The sequence below is a fragment of the Quercus lobata genome, chromosome 9 (genome assembly GCF_001633185.2).
Source record: "Quercus lobata isolate SW786 chromosome 9, ValleyOak3.0 Primary Assembly, whole genome shotgun sequence".
Classification (NCBI taxonomy): Eukaryota; Viridiplantae; Streptophyta; class Magnoliopsida; order Fagales; family Fagaceae; genus Quercus; species Quercus lobata.
In genome coordinates this window covers 16,797,121-16,819,094 of record NC_044912.1, presented here as the reverse complement: position 1 = coordinate 16,819,094, position 21,974 = coordinate 16,797,121, and the positions used below count along the sequence as shown (strand labels likewise).

The 21,974-nt window shown below is 36.2% G+C and overlaps 1 protein-coding gene across 8 annotated transcripts; it reads left to right on the top strand.

Moving 5' to 3' along the window:
- Positions 1 to 342: 342 nt before the first annotated feature.
- On the top strand, positions 343 to 21,506 carry LOC115958897 (chaperone protein dnaJ 1, mitochondrial). 8 transcript variants are annotated; one of them, XR_004084716.1, is made up of 20 exons: positions 345 to 631; positions 715 to 805; positions 922 to 1,011; positions 1,105 to 1,196; positions 2,991 to 3,074; positions 3,237 to 3,275; positions 3,545 to 3,652; positions 3,735 to 3,776; positions 3,877 to 3,964; positions 11,945 to 12,009; positions 12,171 to 12,233; positions 12,327 to 12,399; positions 13,478 to 13,566; positions 15,952 to 16,023; positions 17,750 to 17,806; positions 18,464 to 18,512; positions 18,611 to 18,680; positions 20,211 to 20,300; positions 20,997 to 21,194; positions 21,290 to 21,506. XR_004084716.1 is itself a non-coding variant. In XM_031077161.1 (19 exons), the coding sequence occupies exons 1-19, from the start codon at positions 605 to 607 to the stop codon at positions 20,986 to 20,988; spliced, it is 1,320 nt and encodes a 439-aa protein (XP_030933021.1). In that variant the 5' UTR covers positions 345 to 604; the 3' UTR covers positions 20,989 to 21,090. The 8 variants fall into 8 exon arrangements, 6 of the variants coding, with proteins under 6 accessions (XP_030933024.1, XP_030933023.1, XP_030933025.1 ...); XR_004084715.1 differs by having other exon boundaries at positions 346 to 631; positions 3,542 to 3,652; XM_031077161.1 differs by lacking the exon at positions 21,290 to 21,506 and having other exon boundaries at positions 3,542 to 3,652; positions 20,961 to 21,090.
- The last annotated feature ends 468 nt before the right edge of the window (positions 21,507 to 21,974 follow it).

Sequence of the window (21,974 nt, the reverse complement as noted above, 5' to 3'; positions counted from 1 at the left end):
ATTTGAAGGGTTTTTACACCCTAAAGCTATTGCTATTGCTTTTTATGTACCAAAGCAATGGATGTAAACCTTTTTTAATATTTAAAAAAAATTTATTTATAAAAAAGATTGGAAAAGGATGTAAGCCAAATTTAAGATGATGTTAAATTTTATGAACGTTATTAAATAAATAAATTAAAAAATATGAACGTTATTAAATAAATTAATTAAAAAAAGAAAAGAAAAAGAGACACGAAAATTTTAGTTTGGATTTTAGCTTTAAAATGTTTCTAAGATTTTAGCTTTAAAAAAAAAAAAAAAAAAAACGGTGCCGTTTCACTTTTCGTAATCCCCAAAAAAAAAGTATCAATACAGTATACACTACGCAACGGCCAACAGTCACATTAAACCCTAAACCCCGGCCACCAAAATTTAATTTCACCGATGAATCAATTCCTCATAGTTCTTCACCTCTCCGATCATTCTTTTCTTACATAACAACAATACCAACTTTTACTTTACTTTTCCCTCATACTTTTAAACCACACACTATTTCTCTTCTAATTTTTTCAAACACTAAAATAAAAACTCTCACTGCTAAAAAATTTCACTTCGTCTACTTCAAATGGGAAGACTCAGTTTGTTAGGGCTGGTAAGTCCATCCGTACACTCCAAAACACCTTTAATCAACCAGAAACAATCAATTCGGTAACTTTTTTTTTTTACTGTTCGCAGTATCGGCGGCATTTACTGTCTTCTGGAACAGTAAAACCGGCCATCGATAACGACGATTTGCTTCGAAGAGTTTCTTCATCTCGCTCACAAGGTAATGTGAGGTCTGAAAATTCACAGTGATTAACTTGTGATTTACCTTTAATTTTGATTTATGTGTTTGTTTGTTTGTTTGTTTGTTTTGTTTTTTTTTTTTTTTGGTGCAATCAGCTTTGCATAGTTGCAGTTTTGTATTAGGGAAACCTGTTGATTACGCAGTCGCAAGAGTGCGGTTCGGAAATCGTTATATTCATGCCACAGGTTGTTTTCGAATTTTTATTACTTTTGTGAATAATTGGATCCTTTAGTTGATCGATAGGATTTGGTTTTTATTGAGGTGCTTTGTGTTTGTAGGATTTTGTTCTTCGAATCAACGTGACTACTATGAAATTCTTGGCGTTTCGAAAAATGCCAGTCGAGATGAGATAAAGAAAGCATTCCATGCTGTGAGTACATTTTGGAATTTACATTTATCAATGTAGTTAACCATGTTCCAATCACTATATGTAACTCTATGATTATTAGTGTGCGATTGAAAATACCTATGAATTAAGGAGAAAGTTTTATAAGACTAGCTATACTTCATGGTATTGAATGTTGGGTTGTTGAGAAATAACGTATTCATAAAACGAGTGTGGATGACATGAGAATGTTAAATGGATAAGTGGAAATACACAAAAATATAGGATTAGACATTAAGAAATTTGCTTAAAGATAGGTGAGGCTCCTGTTGATGAATTGTTGTGAGAGAGTCGATTTTGTCATGGTTTAGAGGCGAGCGATTAGTGCTTAATAGAAAGAGTAAGGTGATTCAAGCTGAGGGGAAAAAAAGGCATAGGAAGACAAAAATAACATTAATAAAAGTAGTTTAAAAAAATGCCAATTAAGTAAGTAACAAAAGGCATGATTTCATATACAATAGAATGATGGAAATGAATATATATGGCCGACCTTGACTAGTTTGTTGAGGATCCATAGCCGACCCCAAAATTTTGCATTCTAATTAATATCAGTAAATGTAAGACTACATGATTACTGTTGTGTAAGTTTTAGAAATAGTATGAGGGAAGCATGTGGTATAAAAACCATTCTAAATTTGCCTACATTTACTTGGACATATTGTGTTGGAAATGAACTCAATAATGTCTTGGTCTGCCTTGTATTATGTAATATCAAATTCTTCTTCTGGATCTTTTTAATTATATCATTTTTGAAATATCTTTTTTGATGGAATCTTATTATTATTATTTATTTTTATTTTTTGTCTTTCCTTTAGTTAGATTTATACAGTCTGTGAGGGGTTGAAAAAAGTATAGAATGACAATTGCAACTGAGAAAGAGTGAAATTTAGCGATTAAGGTGCCTGCTTCCAAAGCCAACATGAATGTGGCTTCCCCTCAATGGATCATGATCCTCTCCATTTGCTTTGAAATGGAGACTGTCCATTTTATGATCTAGATATAATTTATATTAATCTAAAGGTGCACATGGTACCATGTTGTTTAAAATCTTATTCATTCAAGCCTCCTAGGCATGAGGATAAACTGCTTAGCCTGTTAGGGGTGAAAAACTCTTGGATTACCTGATAACTGGTTTTGGCGGGTGGGGTCAGTTGCTCGTAGGAGTTTGATTAACAGTGAGAATTATTGTACAGTATGCTTTGCAACGTGCAACTAATCTGAGTGAAGTTCTCCTATGTCATCCAAAAAAAAAAAGAAAAAGAAAAAAAAAAACTTATTCATTCAAATAATGAATGATAATTGATTTGAAATGAGATGGCATCACTTACACCTTTAATTTAGTACAAAACTAAATTCTCACCATGAGTGAAATGGTCACTCAATTATAAAAACAAATTGAGATGATGGGGCTTGTTATCTTGGCTAATTTGTGAAAAGGAAAACAGGGGGAAAAGTTGGATAGATGTATTCTTTTAAGAGTTTTAGATGTCTTAGATTTAACTTACAACATGACATGAGAGTGTTAATTTGTTTTATGTTTCTAAAGAATAGTGGAATCCCTATGGGATGGGTCCTTTTTAATTTTCTATCGCACTACAAATATGATAATTAACAAACATTTGACCCTTGGCAGATTGAATTTTCTTTTTGATTTTATACATTTTTGGGCATCATTTTGAAATTTGTTATTTTGGCTAATGCACCTGCTTGCATATAATCATTGTAACAAAAACGTTGTCATTCTCTGTTTAAGTTGTTGAGTTTCATTTTATTATGCAGCTTGCAAAGAAGTACCATCCAGACGCGAATAAGAACAACGCATCTGCAAAGAGAAAATTTCAAGAGATAAGAGAAGCTTATGAGGTCCGTAGTTGTGTTTGGGTGGCAGGACATCAAACACTTATTTTTCAGTGTTCCCCTCCCAATTAATATTGAAATTCTGAAATTTTCAAATGGTATCTTAAATTGCCTAAATTTGCATATAATTGGTAATCTTGTTCATCATTTTGTTGTGGTGAATTTCAGATTTTAAATGATTCTGAGAAGAGGGCACAGTATGATAGGGTAAGAACTTTTTTCTTTCTTCCTTTGCTTATCCGTGATTTTTATATTATTATCATTTTTTTTGGCTGTCAACTTATGCTAGTTTTTGTGGTTATTGTCTTTGTTGTGCATTCATTAATGTAATAATGTTTGTCATCCATCCAGTGGTTGCTGCTGAGTTTGTGTCTGTTGAAATTTTCAAAATTTCTGCAATTTAAAGCCTGTATCTCCTATTTAAGGTTTTCAAACTAACTGAATTCTTTTATGTGTCTTTATTTACAATAAAGAAGCGCACACAAGGTAAAGAAAATGTAGAATATGCTGCTGGTGATGCAGAGGGGTTTAGATATGCTTATCGAACTCATTTCTCTGATTCATTCCATAAAATATTCTCTGAGGTAGTTTTCATAACCCTAAATGTAATACAGTCTATTGTCAATTTGTCATGGATAAATTTAAAAGTCATTTGATACCTTACAGATCTTTGAAGAAGAGGCCGATCCATTTGTATCTGATATCCAGGTGAACTCCTTTTGCCTTTAGTTTCCAATTGTGAAATGAGGCTAATTTCCTGTATTACCTGGGTAAAACATGTGATCTTAATCTTTTTGAAATTTCCTAGGTCGAGCTGTCACTCTCCTTTTCTGAGGCTGTAAAAGGATGCACAAAGGATCTGTCTTTTGATGCATTTGTGCCCTGTGATTCTTGCTGTAAGTAAACTCATATTTTGTTGGAATTAATTATGTGTGTGATATCACTGCAGAAAGTGCCTTTATTCTAAATGTATAAGTAAGAATTTTTATGGGTTCCTTCTAACTCCACATGCTAATTTGGGGAATTTTTTTTTAAAAATTGCTATGATGTTGTCTAAATTATTGGTGTCCTGCAGCTTAAGTGCTTGTTTGTGTTATAGCTTACCAAATCTGTCAGTTTCAGGTCCCTGAAAACAATTCTTGAAGGCCTACTGTAAAATGGGATTAAAAGTCAATTACATGAATGTAAATAGAGGATAATAAGTATTCAAGTAGCCTAACTTAATTATAAATGAGTTTGAGATGTAATAGGTTTGAGGACAGCCTATTGACCATCTTCCATAGAATCTTACCCACTCACTGATTTCAGTTGAGTCTTGCTAAGAATATATCACTTCCGTCACTTGTACTTGCATTCGCAGAACTTTTAGAATAAACTCTATTAGCAGATGTACCATCTGTGTTCATGTTGCCAGGTGTATTTCCAGAAGCCTCAACCATCCCATTAGGAGAAGGTATGGCATGGCAAAAGGACTAAAAGGACAAGATCTTGGAGGAATGGATGGTGAACATATTTGTCACCGTGTGGATACATTGCTACATATGGACATGGAAGCATATATTTTTTTGATGAGTAGATGGGGAAGCATACATGGGGAGCCTGGGGACTTGATGCTAAGAACCCGTGTGGAGGTATAGGAGAATATGCCTGAAATCCCAACCAGTCAAGATTAAATGTATCAGTGCTAGTAGTGGATGACTGCTCCTGTGTTGTTGTAGGAGGTGGAGGAGTTTTCGACGCCTTCTCTTTTTGCCTGTTTATCCAGCTTGCTGCTACATATGTTTAGTATCACCACTTGCTCAAAATTTCCTTCAAACCATTTACTTTAAACCCGGACTTGTCAAAATGAAATTGTTATCACTTTGAAACTAGATGTGGGGAAGAGCTAGAATGAAGAAGGGGGGCATAGGGGTCAATTTGAAAACAGGCAAGGCAAGATGGGGAGAAGCTCTTTGCCATTTCTTTTTTATAAATTCTTTTGATTTAATTTGATAGGATTGGAATTTGGAAGGGGATGAGGAGTTTGGGGATTAAAGACTAAGGAAAACAATCTTCAAGGGATATTTAATGATGTAAGCTCATGCCTTGAAACATTCTATACCATGATGGCTCGATAAACAGCGCCTACATCCTAGAAATTTCCAAGTAAGTCAGTACTTAAACAAAATTTATAGTAATGTAGCAACTAGTTGTGCTCATAAAATCAAGTTTAGTGTAGTGCATTTTAACCAGGCGCACCTCTGCAGAAAGGGTTTTCTTTTGTTGTTGTTGTTAATGTTAGAGATAAGGTGCAAATGGTGAAGACAGAGCACAAGTCTGAGAACAAAGAGGAAGATGAAGTCTAACGGCTACTTCTCCAACGGTAACTTAAACAAACCCAAAACGGTGTCGTGTGGTTAATGGTGTTAGTAAAACGGTACGTTCTAGTAAAGAAGGAAACACGCGTTAGTAAAACGGTGTGTTTTAAGTAAACACAAACGTCACCGTTTTGACACTATCTTCCTCACAGTATCAAGCTTCCAGGTTCAAGAACTCGTTCTGTTCTTCCTAGAACTGAAGGTAGAGGGAAGCTCCAGACTTGATCATAACTGCTTTCCTTGATTATCGGAGATGGTTATTTCGGGTTGTTACAATATAGTTAGGATAGATGCTCTAGAAGGTTCAGCCTTGTATGTATTCTCAGGCTCTATAAATAAGAGCTCTGAATTATGTATTGCTTACTGAGCTTAGATAATCAATTCATTTAATAACAGAAATTCCCTTTACATTTCTCTCTCTCTCTCGTTCATTTTTCTGTTATTGATTCTTCGCCATTGTTAAACACTTCTGAGCTCAAAATCTCACATGGTATCAGAGCCAAGATCCATGGCTTCAACTACACCTACAGAATCTTCTCAATCTACTTCGAATCCATCATCCTCTGCTCACACAACTTCATCTCCATCTCCATTACTGTTTCTCTCCAACATGTCAAACCTAATGTCTATAAAGTTGGATTACACCAACTACATACCATGGAAACATCAGTTGATCACGATACTGGAAGCATACTCGTTGATTGAGCACATTGATGGTACAACTCTAAAACCATCTCCTTTTGTGCTTGATGCTACAGGAAGTCCAACTTCAGTTGTGAATCCTGAATTTCAATCTTGGAATATCAAAGATAAGGCCTTACTCTCTTTGATCAACTCTACTCTCACTCCTCAAGTCTTCTCACTGGTTGTTGGGATCACAAACTCAAGGGAGGTCTGGAATACTCTTGAACAGAGGTTCACCTCCACATCAAGAGCTAACATACTGAATCTCAAACTTGAGCTTCAAAGTCTCAAGAAAGGAAATGATTCAGTCAATAGCTTTTTGCAGAAGATTAAAGTTGCTCATGACAAGCTTCTTGCAGTTGGAGTGGTTGTTGACAATGAAGAATTGATTTGCATTGTTCTCAGAGGACTTTCTAGGGATTTTGCTCACTTCTGTTCTGCAATCCGTACTAGAAGTGATCCTATCTCCTATGAGCAACTAGCTATAATGTTGCAAAGTGAGGAACAAGCAATCATGGAGCACTCAGATTCAATTCCCCATTCTTTGGCCATGTTTGCATCTAATAGCAAACCAAATGGCAATTCTTAGAATCCATCTCAGAATCATGGATCTGGAAGAGGAAGGGGCAGAAACTACTCTAATAGAGGAAGAGGTGGAGGTAGGTTCAACTTCAATGGAAGTCAACAGTTCATATCTCAGACATCTCAAGGATTTTCCCCTCATAATAATCAAAATTCAACATATCAGAGTCATGCACCTGCTCATGTTCCTAAGGCTGATCGACCTACATGCCAAATCTGTTGGAAGTCTGGACATTCTGCCTTGGACTGTTATCACAGAATGAATTTTGCTTATCAGGGAAAGAATCCCCCAGCTAAACTAGCTGCCATGGCTAGTGCTACAAATGTTGCTTTGGCCAATAACCAGGATCCTTGGCTAGCTGACTTTGGCACATCAGATCATCTCACTGCCAATCTTAGCAATCTTGCAACTCAATCTCAATACAAAGGACTTGAACAAGTCACTGTGGGCAATGGTCAGGCTCTACCTATCAACCATATAGGTAATACTACCCTTCCCACTAAATATCACAATTTCATTCTTAAAGATGTTTTACATGTCCCTAGGATAGCCATGAATCTCCTTTCTGTTCACAAATTTTGCCTTCACAATAACTGTTCTTGTCACTTTGATGCAAATGAACTGAAAATCCAGGATATACCTACGGGGAGGCTCCTCTACAGGGGCTTGAGTAAAAATGGAGTCTATCCAATTTACTCAAGGAACTTCCTCAAGCCAACTACCTTCCAATCTGCTTCAGTCTCACCATCTCCTCAGTCTGCTAAATCTTCCTGTTTTTCTACTGCTTTCCATGTAAATAAGATTAATAAGTGGCTGCTGTGGCATCATAGGCTAGGGCACCCCAGTAATAAAGTGCTTACCACAGCACTTTCTTCACTTTCTTCAGTTGATGCATCTTGTATCTTACCTATCCCAGATACGGGTACACATTGTAAACATTGTCTCAATGGCAAAATGCATCAATTGCCTTTTGATAAATCTGTTTTTAAAGCTTCTAAACCTCTTGAATTGATTCACTCTGATGTTTGGGGTCCAGCACCCACCACCTCTATTAATGATTTTCAGTATTATGTTCTATTTGTTGATGATTACTCCAAGTTTACCTGGCTTTTCCTTTTAAAGTTCAAGTCTGATGTGTTTGAAGTTTTTAAATACTTTAAAGCTACAGTTGAAAATCAACTTGATTCCACAATCAAAGTTTTGAGAACTGATAGAGGTGGTGAATTCACTTCAAATATGTTTAAGAAGTTTTGTTCCTCCAATGGTATTGTCCAGCACTTCACTTGTCCTCATATACCTCAGCAAAATGGGGTAGCTGAGAGGAAACACAGGCACTTAGTTGAATGTGCTTTAACCATGTTATCACATTCTCAACTACCACCCTCATACTGGTCCTATGCCATATCCATAGCAGTTCACATTATTAATAGACTTCCTACACCCAATCTTAACAATCAAACTCCTTGGGAATTGTTATTCCTCACCAAGCCTGATATTTCCCATCTCAAGACCTTTGGCTGTGTGTGTTTTCCTTTACTTAAACCATACAATTCCAACAAACTTCAACCCCACACCACTTCCTGCATCTTTCTTGGTTACCCTCCTTATACCAAAGGCTACATTTGTTTAAACCCTCTTACATCCCGGATTTATATCTCTAGGCATGTCCTATTCAATGAACATGACTTTCTTCCTTCCTTGACCTTATCTTCTACTCCCACTGCCCCACACAGTGCACAGTCTCCTGCATCTTCCTTTTTGTTTCCTGTGTCAGATACCACTGGTATACCCTCATCCATTCCATCTCACCCTCCCTTTCCTACACCTACTTCTAGCACTGTTACTCCTATTCCTACTAGTCCTGTGTCTATACCAGTACCTGCATCCATTCCTGATCCAGTTCCTGCACAGGTTCCTGCATCAATCTCTCCTCCTATTCCTAATTTGGTCACTACCCCAGGTCTTGCCTCTGTTACTGCATCTGATCCTACTCTATATCACAATCTACTCCCTCTCTATCCATTCCCACACCTATTCCTCCTGTCTACCCTCTTGCTCCACAAGTGACTCCTATGTTTCAGGCTCCTGCTGTTACCAACACACATTCTATGGTTACAAGGTCTAAGGTTGGTACTTTTAAGCCAAAGGCACTTGTTGCTCAGGCCATTACTGATGAACCTTTGTCAATGGTCAAGTCTGCCAAGCTCTCCAAGTCTTCTTCTAAGGCCCTCAAACCTGACTATACCTTGACTGAACCTCCCTCTTATAAGGTTGCAGTCCAATTTCCTCAGTGGTGTGCTGCCATGGATGAGGAGTTTGCTGCCTTACAAAGACAAGGGACTTGGTCTTTAGTCCCTCCTTCTGCTTCTCAGAATGTTGTTGGGTGCAAGTGGGTCTTCAAGCTTAAACTCAATAGTGATGGCAGCATCAATCGGTATAAGGCTAGATTGGTTGCTAAGGGCTTTCATCAACAATATGGTGTGGACTTTGAGGAAACCTTCAGCCCTGTCATTAAACCTCCAACAGTTCGAATCATTCTTTCCCTTGCTGTTCAATTTGACTGGCCTTTAAGGCAATTGGATGTTAGGAATGCCTTCCTGCATGGTCTTTTGAGGGAAGAGGTGTATATGGTGCAGCCTCCTGGGTATGTTGACCCCTCTTGTCCTAATCATGTTTGCAAACTTTGGAAGTCTCTCTATGGACTTAAGCAGGCACCCAGGGCCTGGTTTGAGAGGTTTTCCACTCAACTGTTGCACATGGGGTTTCAGGCTTCTCTTGCTGATTCCTCCCTATTCATCCTTCATCATGGCACTCTTGTGGTTTATCTCTTAGTCTATGTAGATGACATTGTCATCACTGGTAACAATCCCAAGTTCTTGGACACTCTGGTAGCTCAGCTTAGTAAAGCTTTTGAGCTTAAAGATTTGGGTCCCCTTCATTATTTTCTTGGCCTTCAAATCACCAGATCATCCAAGGGTTTGTTTCTGACTCAAACCAAATATGCTCAAGACCTGCTCCTCAAACTCCAAATGCAGTCTTCCAAACCTGCACGTTCTCCTTGTGCTCCTCATCTCAGATTGGTGCCCAATGAAGGTTCTCTTCTTTCTAATCCACATGAATATCGAAGTCTGGTTGGTTCTCTCCATTATTTGACTTTTACCAGACCAGATTTGAGTTTTGCTGTACATCAAGTATGTCAGTTTATGTCCTTCCCTACAGATGTTCATCTGACTGCTGCCAAACGCATACTTCGATACATCACTGGCACTCTCCATTTTGGAATTCTCCTTCAACCTGGTCCTATCTCTCTTTCTGCCTTCTCTGACTCAGACTGGGCAGGTGATCCTTTTGATAGACGATCTACCACTGGCTTCATTGCTTACCTTGGGTACAACCCTATTACCTGGAGTGCTAAGAAACAAGACACGGTGTCCCGCTCTTCTACTGAATCTGAGTACCGTGCCTTGGCTTCTACTGCTGCTGAACTATGTTGGCTTCGCCAGGTGTTCAAAGATCTGGGAATTTTTCTCCCTACTGCTCCAAAGCTTTGGTGTGATAATGTTTCTGCCTTGGCGATTGCTTCTAATCCTGTCTTTCACGCCCGCACCAAACATTTGGAGGTTGATTACCATTTTGTTCGTGAGAAGGTTTTGCGCAGGGATCTTCAAGTGAAATATATTGCTACTGGCGATCAACTCGCTGACATTTTCACTAAGAGTCTCTCTACCTCTCAATTTGTTTGTCTCAGGTCCAAAATCATGGTGTCTGTTGACCCCATGGTTTTGAGGGGGGATGTTAGAGATAAGGTGCAAATGGTGAAGACAGAGCACAAGTCTGAGAACAAAGAGGAAGATGAAGTCTAACGGCTACTTCTCCAACGGTAACTTAAACAAACCCAAAACGGTGTCGTGTGGTTAATGGTGTTAGTAAAACGGTGCGTTCTAGTAAAGAAGGAAACACGCGTTAGTAAAACGGTGTGTTTTAAGTAAACACAAACGTCACCGTTTTGACACTATCTTCCTCACAGTATCAAGCTTCCAGGTTCAAGAACTTGTTCTGTTCTTCCTAGAACTGAAGGTAGAGGGAAGCTCCAAACTTGATCATAACTGCTCTCCTTGATTATCGGAGATGGTTATTTCGGGTTGTTACAATACAGTTAGGATAGATGCTCTAGAAGGTTCAGCCTTGTATGTATTCTCAGGCTCTATAAATAAGAGCTCTGAATTATGTATTGCTTACTGAGCTTAGATAATCAATTCATTCAATAACAGAAATTCCCTTTACATTTCTCTCTCTCTCTCGTTCATTTTTCTGTTATTGATTCTTCGCCATTGTTAAACACTTCTGAGCTCAAAATCTCACAGTTAACACTCCCCCCCCCCCCCCCTCTCTTCCCCTTTTTAAACTGCTTTATGTTCTGATAAACTATCACTTGTCCCCAAAACTTAAGTTGTTAGATGGTGAATCTAATCGTTTAACTATCATTCTAATATTCCTCCTCATTTGTGGGCTCAAACTCCCCCTTAATAAGTGGGGTGCAACATATGGGATTTTAACTGTTCAAATGGGTGGTAGATTAGAGCAAGGTTCAAATTTAGGACCACAAGCTTTGATATCATGATAATTACTTGTCCCAAAAGCTAAAACTATTATGAAATGGTGAATTTAATCATTATTAGAACATTAGTGATATAAATAATACTTTGTGATAGCAAGTTGCCAAACAAAGCTCAATGGAGAAAATTCAATTAGACTGGAAGAATATAGCAAGATGTTTTCTTGTCACCTTTAAAGTTGATGGTAAAGCTGAGATAAAGCTTGGCCATATCAAATAATTGTGATTACAATTTTTTCCCCTCTCTCTCTAGATAGCAGTAGAGGAAGCACATCAAGGGAAAACCATTTTTTTGGAATACATTTAATTAGCATCTAAAAGTTATAAGGTTTAACAATTCCAAGAAATTCATGAAAGAAAGTGGATTCAAGACTTTCATCCAATCATGTAGAGTCCTTAGGTCTAATTTTATTTCATTATCAAGGAAAACATAATTACCACAAGTCTATTGTAAAAATTTTGAACCGATTATGAACAATTGGATATTCAAAATATTGCTTTGTCTTGATGAACATGTTTAAAGTAAAGCATGCTTTGATCTTATTCATGCCCTTTATGTAATCCCCTTTTAAGTCTATTGATTACTTGGTATAAATGATTGGGCTGCTCTTATCTTCGTGTTTATCTCATGATGTAGATGGGCGTGGCTATCCACCTGATGCCAAGACAAAAGTTTGTCCAACTTGCGGAGGCACAGGGAGTGTAAGTGCTTTGAAGATCTCCATTGATGATGATTAGTGGATAAATCATTCTGAAAGGACTCACGTTGTGAGGAGGATTTCTTTTGCCTTTAATTTTGGAAGTGTTACAGGTTAATAGTTTAATGTTCTTTTGCTTCTAATCCTATCTAAATCATCAACCAGGTAACAATTCCTCCGTTTACATCAAGGTGTGGCTCTTGTAAAGGGTCTGGTCGAATCATTAAGGTCTGATATGAATTTCAGTGAATAACTTTGTTGAGCTTGATTCTTGATTTAATTATAAGATATGTTAATGATTTTTTAATTCATCTGGTGCAGGAACACTGTATGTCATGTAGAGGATCAGGGACGGTTGAAGGTGTAAAGGAGATTAAAGTTACAATTCCAGCAGGTTGGTCTTAGACTCTTCTCTTCTCAGAAATCACTAAAGATGTAGCTGACATGGCCTGGGGGTGTGCAAAGGAAAATCATACATCTAATTCTAGCATATAAAAGGAAAAAAAGAAAGAAAGAAAGAAAAAAAAAAGAGAAAAAAAAAAGAGAGGCTGCAAAGGAATTATCACATATATTATTGTGGGAGGGTTTTTTGTCTCGGCCCCCAATTAGCAGGTATTGTTCGCTTTGGCTTTGTTGCCTCACGAATTTGCTCAATTCCACATCGGGGAGAGACGCCTCCCACCCCTGCCTTATAAGCCTTTGGCCAAAGGAAGGGTGTACCCACACCTCACGAATTTGCTCAATCCCACATCGGGGAGAGACGCCCCCCACCCTTGTCTTATTAGCCTTTGGCCAAAGGAAGGGTGTACCACAGTGTGGTACACCCTTCCTTTGGCCAAAGGCTTATAAGACAGGGGTGGGGGGCGTCTCTCCTCGATGTGGGATTGAGCAAATTTGTGAGGCAACAAAACCAAAGCGAACAATACCTGCTAATTGGGGGCCGAGACAAGAAACCCTCCCACAATTATCATTCAGTTATAATTAGAAACATGTTTCTTTTTATTAGTTTGGCCCAACAAATATTGCCCGGACACATCTACATGCTCAATATATGATTTTAAAATTGGGAAAAATACTTTTGAGAGGTTATATGGCATTAATGGTTATGGAAGCTTGGTGCAATTTTCTTTATTATATTTTTCTCTCTCTTTCATTTATCATTAATTGAATCTTCTCTATGACAAGAACATGCAGTGGTTCTGTCTTTTGACATTAATGCAAGGTTTACATAATAACACAAACTTTTGAAAAATTGAAAAGCGATATGACTATAGACACATAGGAATTGGAGTTGAAATTGAATACATAATGCCTTACAGGGTGAAAAGATGGGGAAAATAAAAGTTTTTACTGAAAAACCTCCCTTTTGTTGTGATCTATCTCAAATGACAAAGAACTGTTATAAATAGATCTTATTGGTAGGAGTTCATGTATTTTATCTTATGATTATTTCTATTTTCTAAATGGATTAGGTGTGGACTCTGGAGATACAATTCGTGTACCAGGAGCTGGTAATGGAGGACGAGGAAGTCAACCTGGCAACTTATTCATTAAGCTAAAGGCATAGTTTTACTTATTCATAATATAGCTTACTCAAAGATTCATTGCTGGAGTCTGGAAGAGTGTGTGATTGCAACTTTTATTAGTTTCTATGATGGTAAAATAAGTGAAAGTTCGTTAAGGGAGGTTCCTAGGTTGGGAGATGGTGGGCAACAGCATATAACCTTTTTCTATGAAAAATAAAACCAAAAAAAGAAAAAAAGAAAAAAAGAAAAAAAAGAATGATTTTTGTTCTAGTTTTCAGTTGGGTAGTCCTGTTACTCTTTACTTATCTAAAAAAGAAAAAAATCAGTTGGGTAGTCCTAATCTGTCATATTGTATGAGTAAAAGCACTTGGATCTCTCTCTAAACTAGTTTTTCTTATTGATTATATATAGCTTATTCAAAGATTTGTTGCTGGAGTCTGGAAGATTGTATGCTTGCAACTTCTTATAAGTTTTCATGATGGTAAAAGTAGTTGAAATTCAATAAGTGAGGTTTCTAGGTTGTGGAGATGGTGGGAAACAGCATATCCGTTGTCTATGAAAAATTAGAAAAGAAGTGAACAAAAGAAAAAGAAAAAGAAAAAGATAAGGGCATGATTTTTGTTCTTATTTTCTGTTGAGTAGTCCTAATAATCTGTCATGATATATGAGCAAAGCACTTGGATCTCTCTCACTCTCTGAATTAAGTTTAATCAATAACTAAACACTGTGCACATGTATCACCTCCTAATTTGTTTATTTATCAATGTGTGTGCGTGTATATCACCTCCCAATTTGTTCATTATTTCCATTTGAATTTTTTTACCATAATGAAGTGAATTTTTAAATGGTCTCTTGCTCTGTATTTAAAATCATGTGACATAGCAAGCCACTGTCCAACCTTGATAGTACTTTGAATCTTATCTAAACTTTGATATGATGCTTCTATTATTTCCTTGGTTAAATATTTGGTCATTGATGTCAATTAAAAATGTATTGGAAACATAAGTAAATTATGATTTTTAATTTTCAAAAAGTTTCTATAGAATAGACTTGCATTTGTTATATTTTGCTAATTATATGGACTGTTTCAGATCTCTTAGTCCCTGAATTCTGCCTAGTTGTCTCAAGGATAATTTAGTGTCTGAAGGCTGATCTATCCAGATAATTAGAATAATATCAATACAAATTTCTTTTACTTTACTGCATTTATCATAAATTGGTGCATACACTTACTTACAAAAAAGTCCTGGGTCAGTCAAATCAAAGATGGGTCCACATGAAAAAAAAGGGGTGTATTTTTTTTTGTTCTAAATATATTTTCTCAGCCTGGTCTTGAGGGCAAATGAACAATAATAAACTTTTTTTTTTTTGATAGGTATGAACAATAATAAACTAATTGTGAACATTGTTTTATTTTTATTTTTTTATAGGTATTAATTTTATTGAAATGAGACTACTTCGTGGAAAAATACATGAAGTAGCCTAAAGAATTACAATTGAAATAATATCTACATATGAATTGACTCTATGAAGGATTGAAAAAAGTCACTATTTGTGAGACTCGATACAAAAGACCACTCATAGAGAGAACTAATGAAGGATACAAACGACCACTCATCGTTAAATCTTATGAACTAAGAATTGGTAGACATCCTTTCATTTTCTGTTTTGCAAATTATGCTAACCTAATGTACAGTAACTGAAACCAACATTTTAATTTTTCTAAGCCTGCTTTTGAAAATTACTCTCTCATTATTTTAAGGAACATAATAATGCCTTGTTTAGTTTCATTTTTCCTTGTTGCATGGAGAAATTAGATTAGCCAATTTATTACCAACCAAAAAAAGTACAAAAGTTTCTTCAGGAAAAATTCTATCTCATTTAAAATAATGATTTCTCTCTTGCCCTTTCTCCCTCCAATGAAAAACTAAAGAAAAAGCCATCTTGTTTGCAATGTTTCACGTGCATTTCAATGGCCTGCAACTCTTATTTGCATATTTAAGATATAGATGCATATAGCATAGATAATCATTCGGTACATTGTTCCTGCACTTTAGCTGTCTGTCACAGAGGCAGAGTATTTTCGTGAACTCATCAGTGCAATTCCAGTTTATCACAATTAAAGCAAGCCCCTTCCTTTTACTTCCTTTAGATTGACTTTATATTATTAATATGCATTATATGTTGTCATGAACTTGATAAGCAGCAATATGCTATCTTTGCAGTGCAATAACTTTTCTTTCGGAAATTTTAGTTCCTTTGACTGTCTCTGGACACCTTTGTTTGAAGTATAGAATGTGAATTTACTTGAACTTGACTAAAAGAGGAATGCTTGCTGCTGTAGAAGTAAACATTTTTTGTTGGTTGCGGATGCTTTTTGTCATAGTTCTTCTGAACTTTCTGTTGTTTTGGTAAATTAGGTTGCTGAAGATCCTGTCTTTACTAGAGACGGTGCAGATATCTATGTGAACTCTAATATCAGCTTTACCCAAGTGAGAACTAAATCCTTATGTAAATACCTGTCACACTTGAAAAATTTAATTTCCTTTCACATTAAAAAATGTGAACATTATCATTTATAACACCTTATTTATATTTTTGCATAATGTACTTGTTTTTTAATAAAAAAAGCTAAAAGTTCATTTTATACTTTCTAAATTATGGTAATTGTTATTTTGGTCTCTAAAGTTTCAATTTTGGCAATTTTGTCCTCATATTTTGCAAATGTTGTCAATGTGGACCTTCTATCCACTAATGTTAAAAAAGTATAATAGAAAATACACTCATAAAAAAATAAAACTACTATACTTTTTCAATAACTACCTTTTTTCAATAAAAAATAAATTCATAAAAAATTCTACACCTGTGCCAAATCCCCAACACCTTGCACTGCAGCAGTACCACCACCCTGACAAGTGCAAATCTCCAATGGGGGCCACCCATGAAAACCCCCTTCCCTCATGGCCGTTGAGCACCCCCAAAACAACCATCTGCCAAAAATCAAGCTGAGCCATCACAACAGAACCCCAAGCAAACACCACTGGCCACATGCTGACCTTCAAACTCACCATAAGCAGCCACTGCCTAAGGCCAAAACCATAACTGCCGAGACCCAAACTTCCTCATCAAAACCAACATCATAGACATATATTTTCAATTATGAAGTTTGAAGCTGCTGCTGCATAATTATCAATTTGTCCCTTTTGACCTTGATATGAACCATGCTGGGTATAGGTGGTCATCAAGGGATTTCTGCGTACTATATCTTTCATTATATGGTGAGCAACTCATGAAGGAATTCATTAGCAATGTTAGACATTTACAATATTAGAACTCTGATCTTTTATGACCTTTAAAAAAAGAATATTATGATTGAAAACCAAGATTGAAGAAAAAAAAAAAGATATTTGGTTGCAGAGAAGAACACATAAAAAAGAGAGTTTTCAAGAGTCTTGTTGCTCTATGACATTTCTTATTCTCCTTTAAAAAGTAGAACTAGAATTCAAATCCCCCCTCCCCCACTTGTAACAATTGAATTATCAAAGAGAGAGAGTCTATTGGGGAAGTTTGAAAATGGGGCAGCAAAGATGAGCAGACCCACTAGAGTTGAGAGGCAAAAGGATTTCGCAGTCCCATGGAAAGGTTAAATTGGTGTGAAACATAATAACCAACTGGTTCTCATTGGCAAGACCAAACTGTTTCTCATGACCCATGACTGACCATACTAGAGTGAGATGAGAGAGAAGCTTGGATGGGCTAGATTGAGAAAGAGAGAGTGAAGAAGTGAAAAGAATAAAGAGACACAAAGGGGGAAAGAGGGGAAAGAGTGAAAGAAGAAAGAATTTTTTTATAAAAAATATTAAAGTTCAATTTTTTATTTGAAAGATTTTAATATTTTTTAGTACTTATTTATCCCAAAAAAAAAAAAAAAGTACTTATTAAAAAAAAAATTGTATTGAAAAAATGGAAAAAAGAAAACGATGTCTTTTTCATGGGGTTAATGGCAACTTTTTTTAACGGCAGTGGATGGAAGGACCACATTGACAACAATTGTATACTTGGATGATGAAATTAACAATTGAAACTTCAGGTCCAAAATGGCAACTACACCAAACTTAGATGGTGTAAAATGAACTTTATCTTCTTCTTTCTTTCTTTATTTTATTTTTTGGATAAATATACTTTGGTCAATTAATTTGAGTTTTGAACTTTTTTCAGGCTATTCTGGGTGGCATGGTCGATGTGCCAACTTTATCGGGGAAGATGCAAATAAAAGTAATAATTTTATCCTTTATATTGTTTTTTTTTGTTTGTTATTTTTTGTTTAACAGAATGTTTCTTTCCTCTTCATATTCTAAGGAAACTGCTTGATTTTTTATAAACAATGTAGCGGTGATGGGAATGGAATCTGTTGAAATATGGCTTAACTTTTATTTTAAAGATTCACTGTGAAGGCATAGGAAGTGCTATAGTTTAAGAAAAGGGATCAAAAGATCAAATATTGTCAGATAAAATGAGCAAATTTGACAAGATAGCGGCAAACTTTTAGCATGAACTTGGTCATGAGTCACAGATATAATGTGAACTTGACATGTAGTAGTGACTAGTGAGGTCTTGAAGAATTGAATGTAGACATGGCACTATGGCAGTAAAAAAAAAATTATGCAGCACTGGAATCTTCAGTGCTCTATTCATCCAAATTAATATTAAAGAGAAGAAATATATTTCTTCTGATCTATGCTAAAAGTGTTATGTTAGCTATCTTAAGACTGCTATGTTGGAAGTCATTGCAGCGGGTAAGTTCCTACCTTTTTATGTAAAAATATGCCAGGCAATGTCTGGTGGTGTACGATATCTCTTGGCACTTGTCTGGACATGCACCAGCTCAATTTGACGCTGACTTTTGATGCATTACAATTTTGGCCTTCTCAGATACCAAAAGGGGTTCAGCCAGGACAACTTCTGGTTCTAAGAGGCAAAGGTATATTGTCATCCCCACCCGCACCCCCCCACCCCCACCCCCCCAAAAAAAAAAAAAAAAAAAAAAAAAAACTATGCTTACATTGTAAGTTGCTGCAGGACTGCCAAAGCATGGCTTTCTTGTAGACCATGGAGATCAGTATGTTCGCTTCCGTGTTAACTTTCCCAGGTAGGCTTCTTACTCTTTGTTGTTTTATAATTCTAGCTAAATATTCAAATATTCTGTTGCTGCCAATTTCTGCAATAGCACCCACAGATGATGGCGTTGAACTTAATGTGTATTTAGGGGAATTATTTTTTCTTCATTGATTTTGTATGAATGACATTCTATAATGGTGTATTTGGTACTGTAACCTTTGTTTCTTGTTGTGTTCTCTTCCTGGCTTTTCCTTTTTATACATCTTGTGTATTTAGGATAGCATCTTCTTTTTTACCTTTTTTTTTCAATAATAAATTCTAATTTCTTATCCCAAAAAAATATCAGTAGATGGTGTTCTATCTTTAAAGTTTTTGGTAATCAAGGACTTGCTAAACATATAGTCTACGTAGATCACACACTTGAAGTGGTCCAAACTTGGGTGCCAACTTATTTATTTAATTTTATTTTTTGTTGTGGGGGGGGGGGGGGGGGGGTGCTAGGCTTGGTTGTTGTTGTCAGTCATAACTTAGTTGCTACAGAGATATCTCCTGGAAAATTGAACTTCTGTTTTACCTCGACTATACTTTTCAAGAGGAAAGTATCTTAAGACAGGAAACGCTTATGGAAGAGACCTTTGTCTCTCAATGATAGTTTCTGTGTTTTCTGAACATTCATTAGAACACATACTTGTGTCCATCAAGAAGTTTTCTTCTTCATGGTTGCTTCCAAGTTCATACTCATTATCATATATATTTTCATTAATAAGTTTAAGGAAACCTGGTAAGATCATGTAGTTTGACATACTGCCTTAGAGTGGGAGAAGTTGAAGGTAAATCAGAATGCTGATGCATGATTGCTTATGATGAAAAGAAGCTAGTTATTAGAGCTGGTAACTCATAATGTTGTAATGTTTTCTCCGAGTTCTTGAAATTGTTGTGACTAATAAAGAAATCGCTTTGCTCGTGAAGTTGGGATTGGTCAAACTGGAACCAAGTTCAACCAGAACTGGCTTCATGTTTCTGCTTGGCTTGTTTACATGCCTTAAGTATTGCCTCTAATTTGATTTGTTTGTGCATGTTAGTTACCATTTGTGGTCCCATTCCTTTCTGCAAAAAAAAAATTGGGTACTATTTATGTGACTGATTGTAAGGGGCATACTATATTTTCTAGGAAGGCTCATCTTTGTTGTGCCTTATACCTTTTTTCTTTATTATTTTTTTCTTGTTCATCAGTGTGGCTAGGTTCTCCAATAAGGGCTCTTAGGGCAAGCTTTTGAATATTGTTTCCATTGGAGTGTACTTATGTGAATGGCTGGATTCTGATCGCTTGAGTTTACTAATGTCTGTAATATTATCACCTGTTTTTATGAGGACTTTCAGATAATCGGCTCTTTGCAAAGACTGATATTGTGTTTTACATTCCCAATACTATAGTGAAGCAAAATTCTTCATCAAACTTTGTTTTTTTCTCTCTTTCCTGTGATATTTTAAAGTTCTGGAGCTAATTTGCTTCAGTGAGCTGTATTGACTCACTTGTGATTTGTTTTATTCTATTTCTTAGTGAAATAAATGAACGCCAGCGTGCTATACTTGAAGAATTAGCAGTTGAGGAAATAAATTGCTCAAACAGTAACTCAGCTGAAGGAAACTGGTGAGTTTTTTTTTTTTTGTTGTTGTTGTAGGTCCTCATAGTGTGTGTAAGATGCTTATCATTCTTTTGAACTTGGATACCTGTCATTACTATATGAATGGTGTCTGTTTCCACTATAAACCAAGTCTAGGCATAATGTAATTGTGTGCATAAACCACTGTTGTAGCTTTCTTACATTGCATACTGCATATCTTATACTGCTTTATGTGAGAACAGATGAGAAGCTTAAACCATTTGTGTGGGATTCTTATTATCATTTTTCACAATCTGGTTGTTAGGAGACTGCTTTGTTTCATGTGCATAAGGCTCCACTTGGGTTGTAAAGAGGTGGGGTTTTAGGTTTAATTTTCAGCATCCAAAGGCAAAATAAAGACAGTTAAAAACCACCATTGCGTGGAACCATTGTTTTGAGAAATCTTCTGTTTAGTTCAGTGGGTGTCATCATTGAAACTGACCTTTGTCTCTTCAAAAGATGGGCTTTATTTTTGCATACTAACAAGTATTAGTAGCATGATCGGATTGAAGCAATCAACTTGCATTCATATTTTGAATAATTTTGCTCAAATTACCAAAGATCAGTTGGGTGAATGTTTGACTAGAGATTGTTGGCTCCTTTAGTCACTCTTCTGACTGTAATGAAGATCCTGAAATGGATAACAGGCTTTATCAGCAGCTATGTACTGGTTGAACTTACAGGTGGCAGCAAATTCTTGAACGTATAACGGGTTCTAGGTTTATGCTTGAACTATCTCTATTCATGTTGATCCTGCTGTTCCTGAACAAAACCATGGGCTGATAGCTGACTCAAGGTGATTTTGATGAAGATATCTGGACCAAGCCTCAATGAAACAGGATCACTGCCTTTCTCAACCTTCGGACTTTTGTTGATAAAAGGTACACAATCATTCCCTATACATTTTTTTTCCCATTCTTAATGTATTTGCTGGCTATCAATGTTTGCTATTGAATCCCTTATTTTTTGGTTTCAGGTCCTATGTTTGTACACACATACTATTGTTGTAAAGAACTAGTTATATTTTGATTATATTATAATAATAATGTTCATCTACTTATGTCTGTCTTCCATTCTTTTCAGATCTTTCATTAAGATTTTCTTTTCTACTGAAAAGTTTCATTGTATAATTCAGTTCTACTTGTCCAAAAAAAATAAACTCAATTCTGAAGCTAAGCGATGAGTAATGTTACCGATCTGTTCTGCCTTGAAACAGTTTTTTTTAATAGTCCTCTCTCTCTTCATTGGTGTTGGGTAAAAGGTTCAAGTTGGTGGTTGGCACCAAAATGGATTTTGAACCTTGGTCAGCCAATGAGTTCTTACTACGAGGCTAGGCGGTATTTTTTTCATTTAGAAAAGTAGTGGGGTACGTATTGATGAGTAATCATGAATTAAGAGCCTGTTCATCAGTTACTTAAGCAGCTATACTCTAACAAAACTTGGCCAATACCTGATAGGAGGATTGCAAAAATTTCTGGGTTGGATTGGAGGATTGCTAAACTTGGAAATGAAAAGTAGGCATAACCCCTAAAGCTTCTATTTTGAAAAGTACACATAACCCATAACAAAAGTTTGGTAGGTTTCCTGACCTGTTTCAACTTTAATAGGACAAGTTTGAGATTCTAAAATGACTTCAAGTTGGAGGTTCGATTCCAATCTAA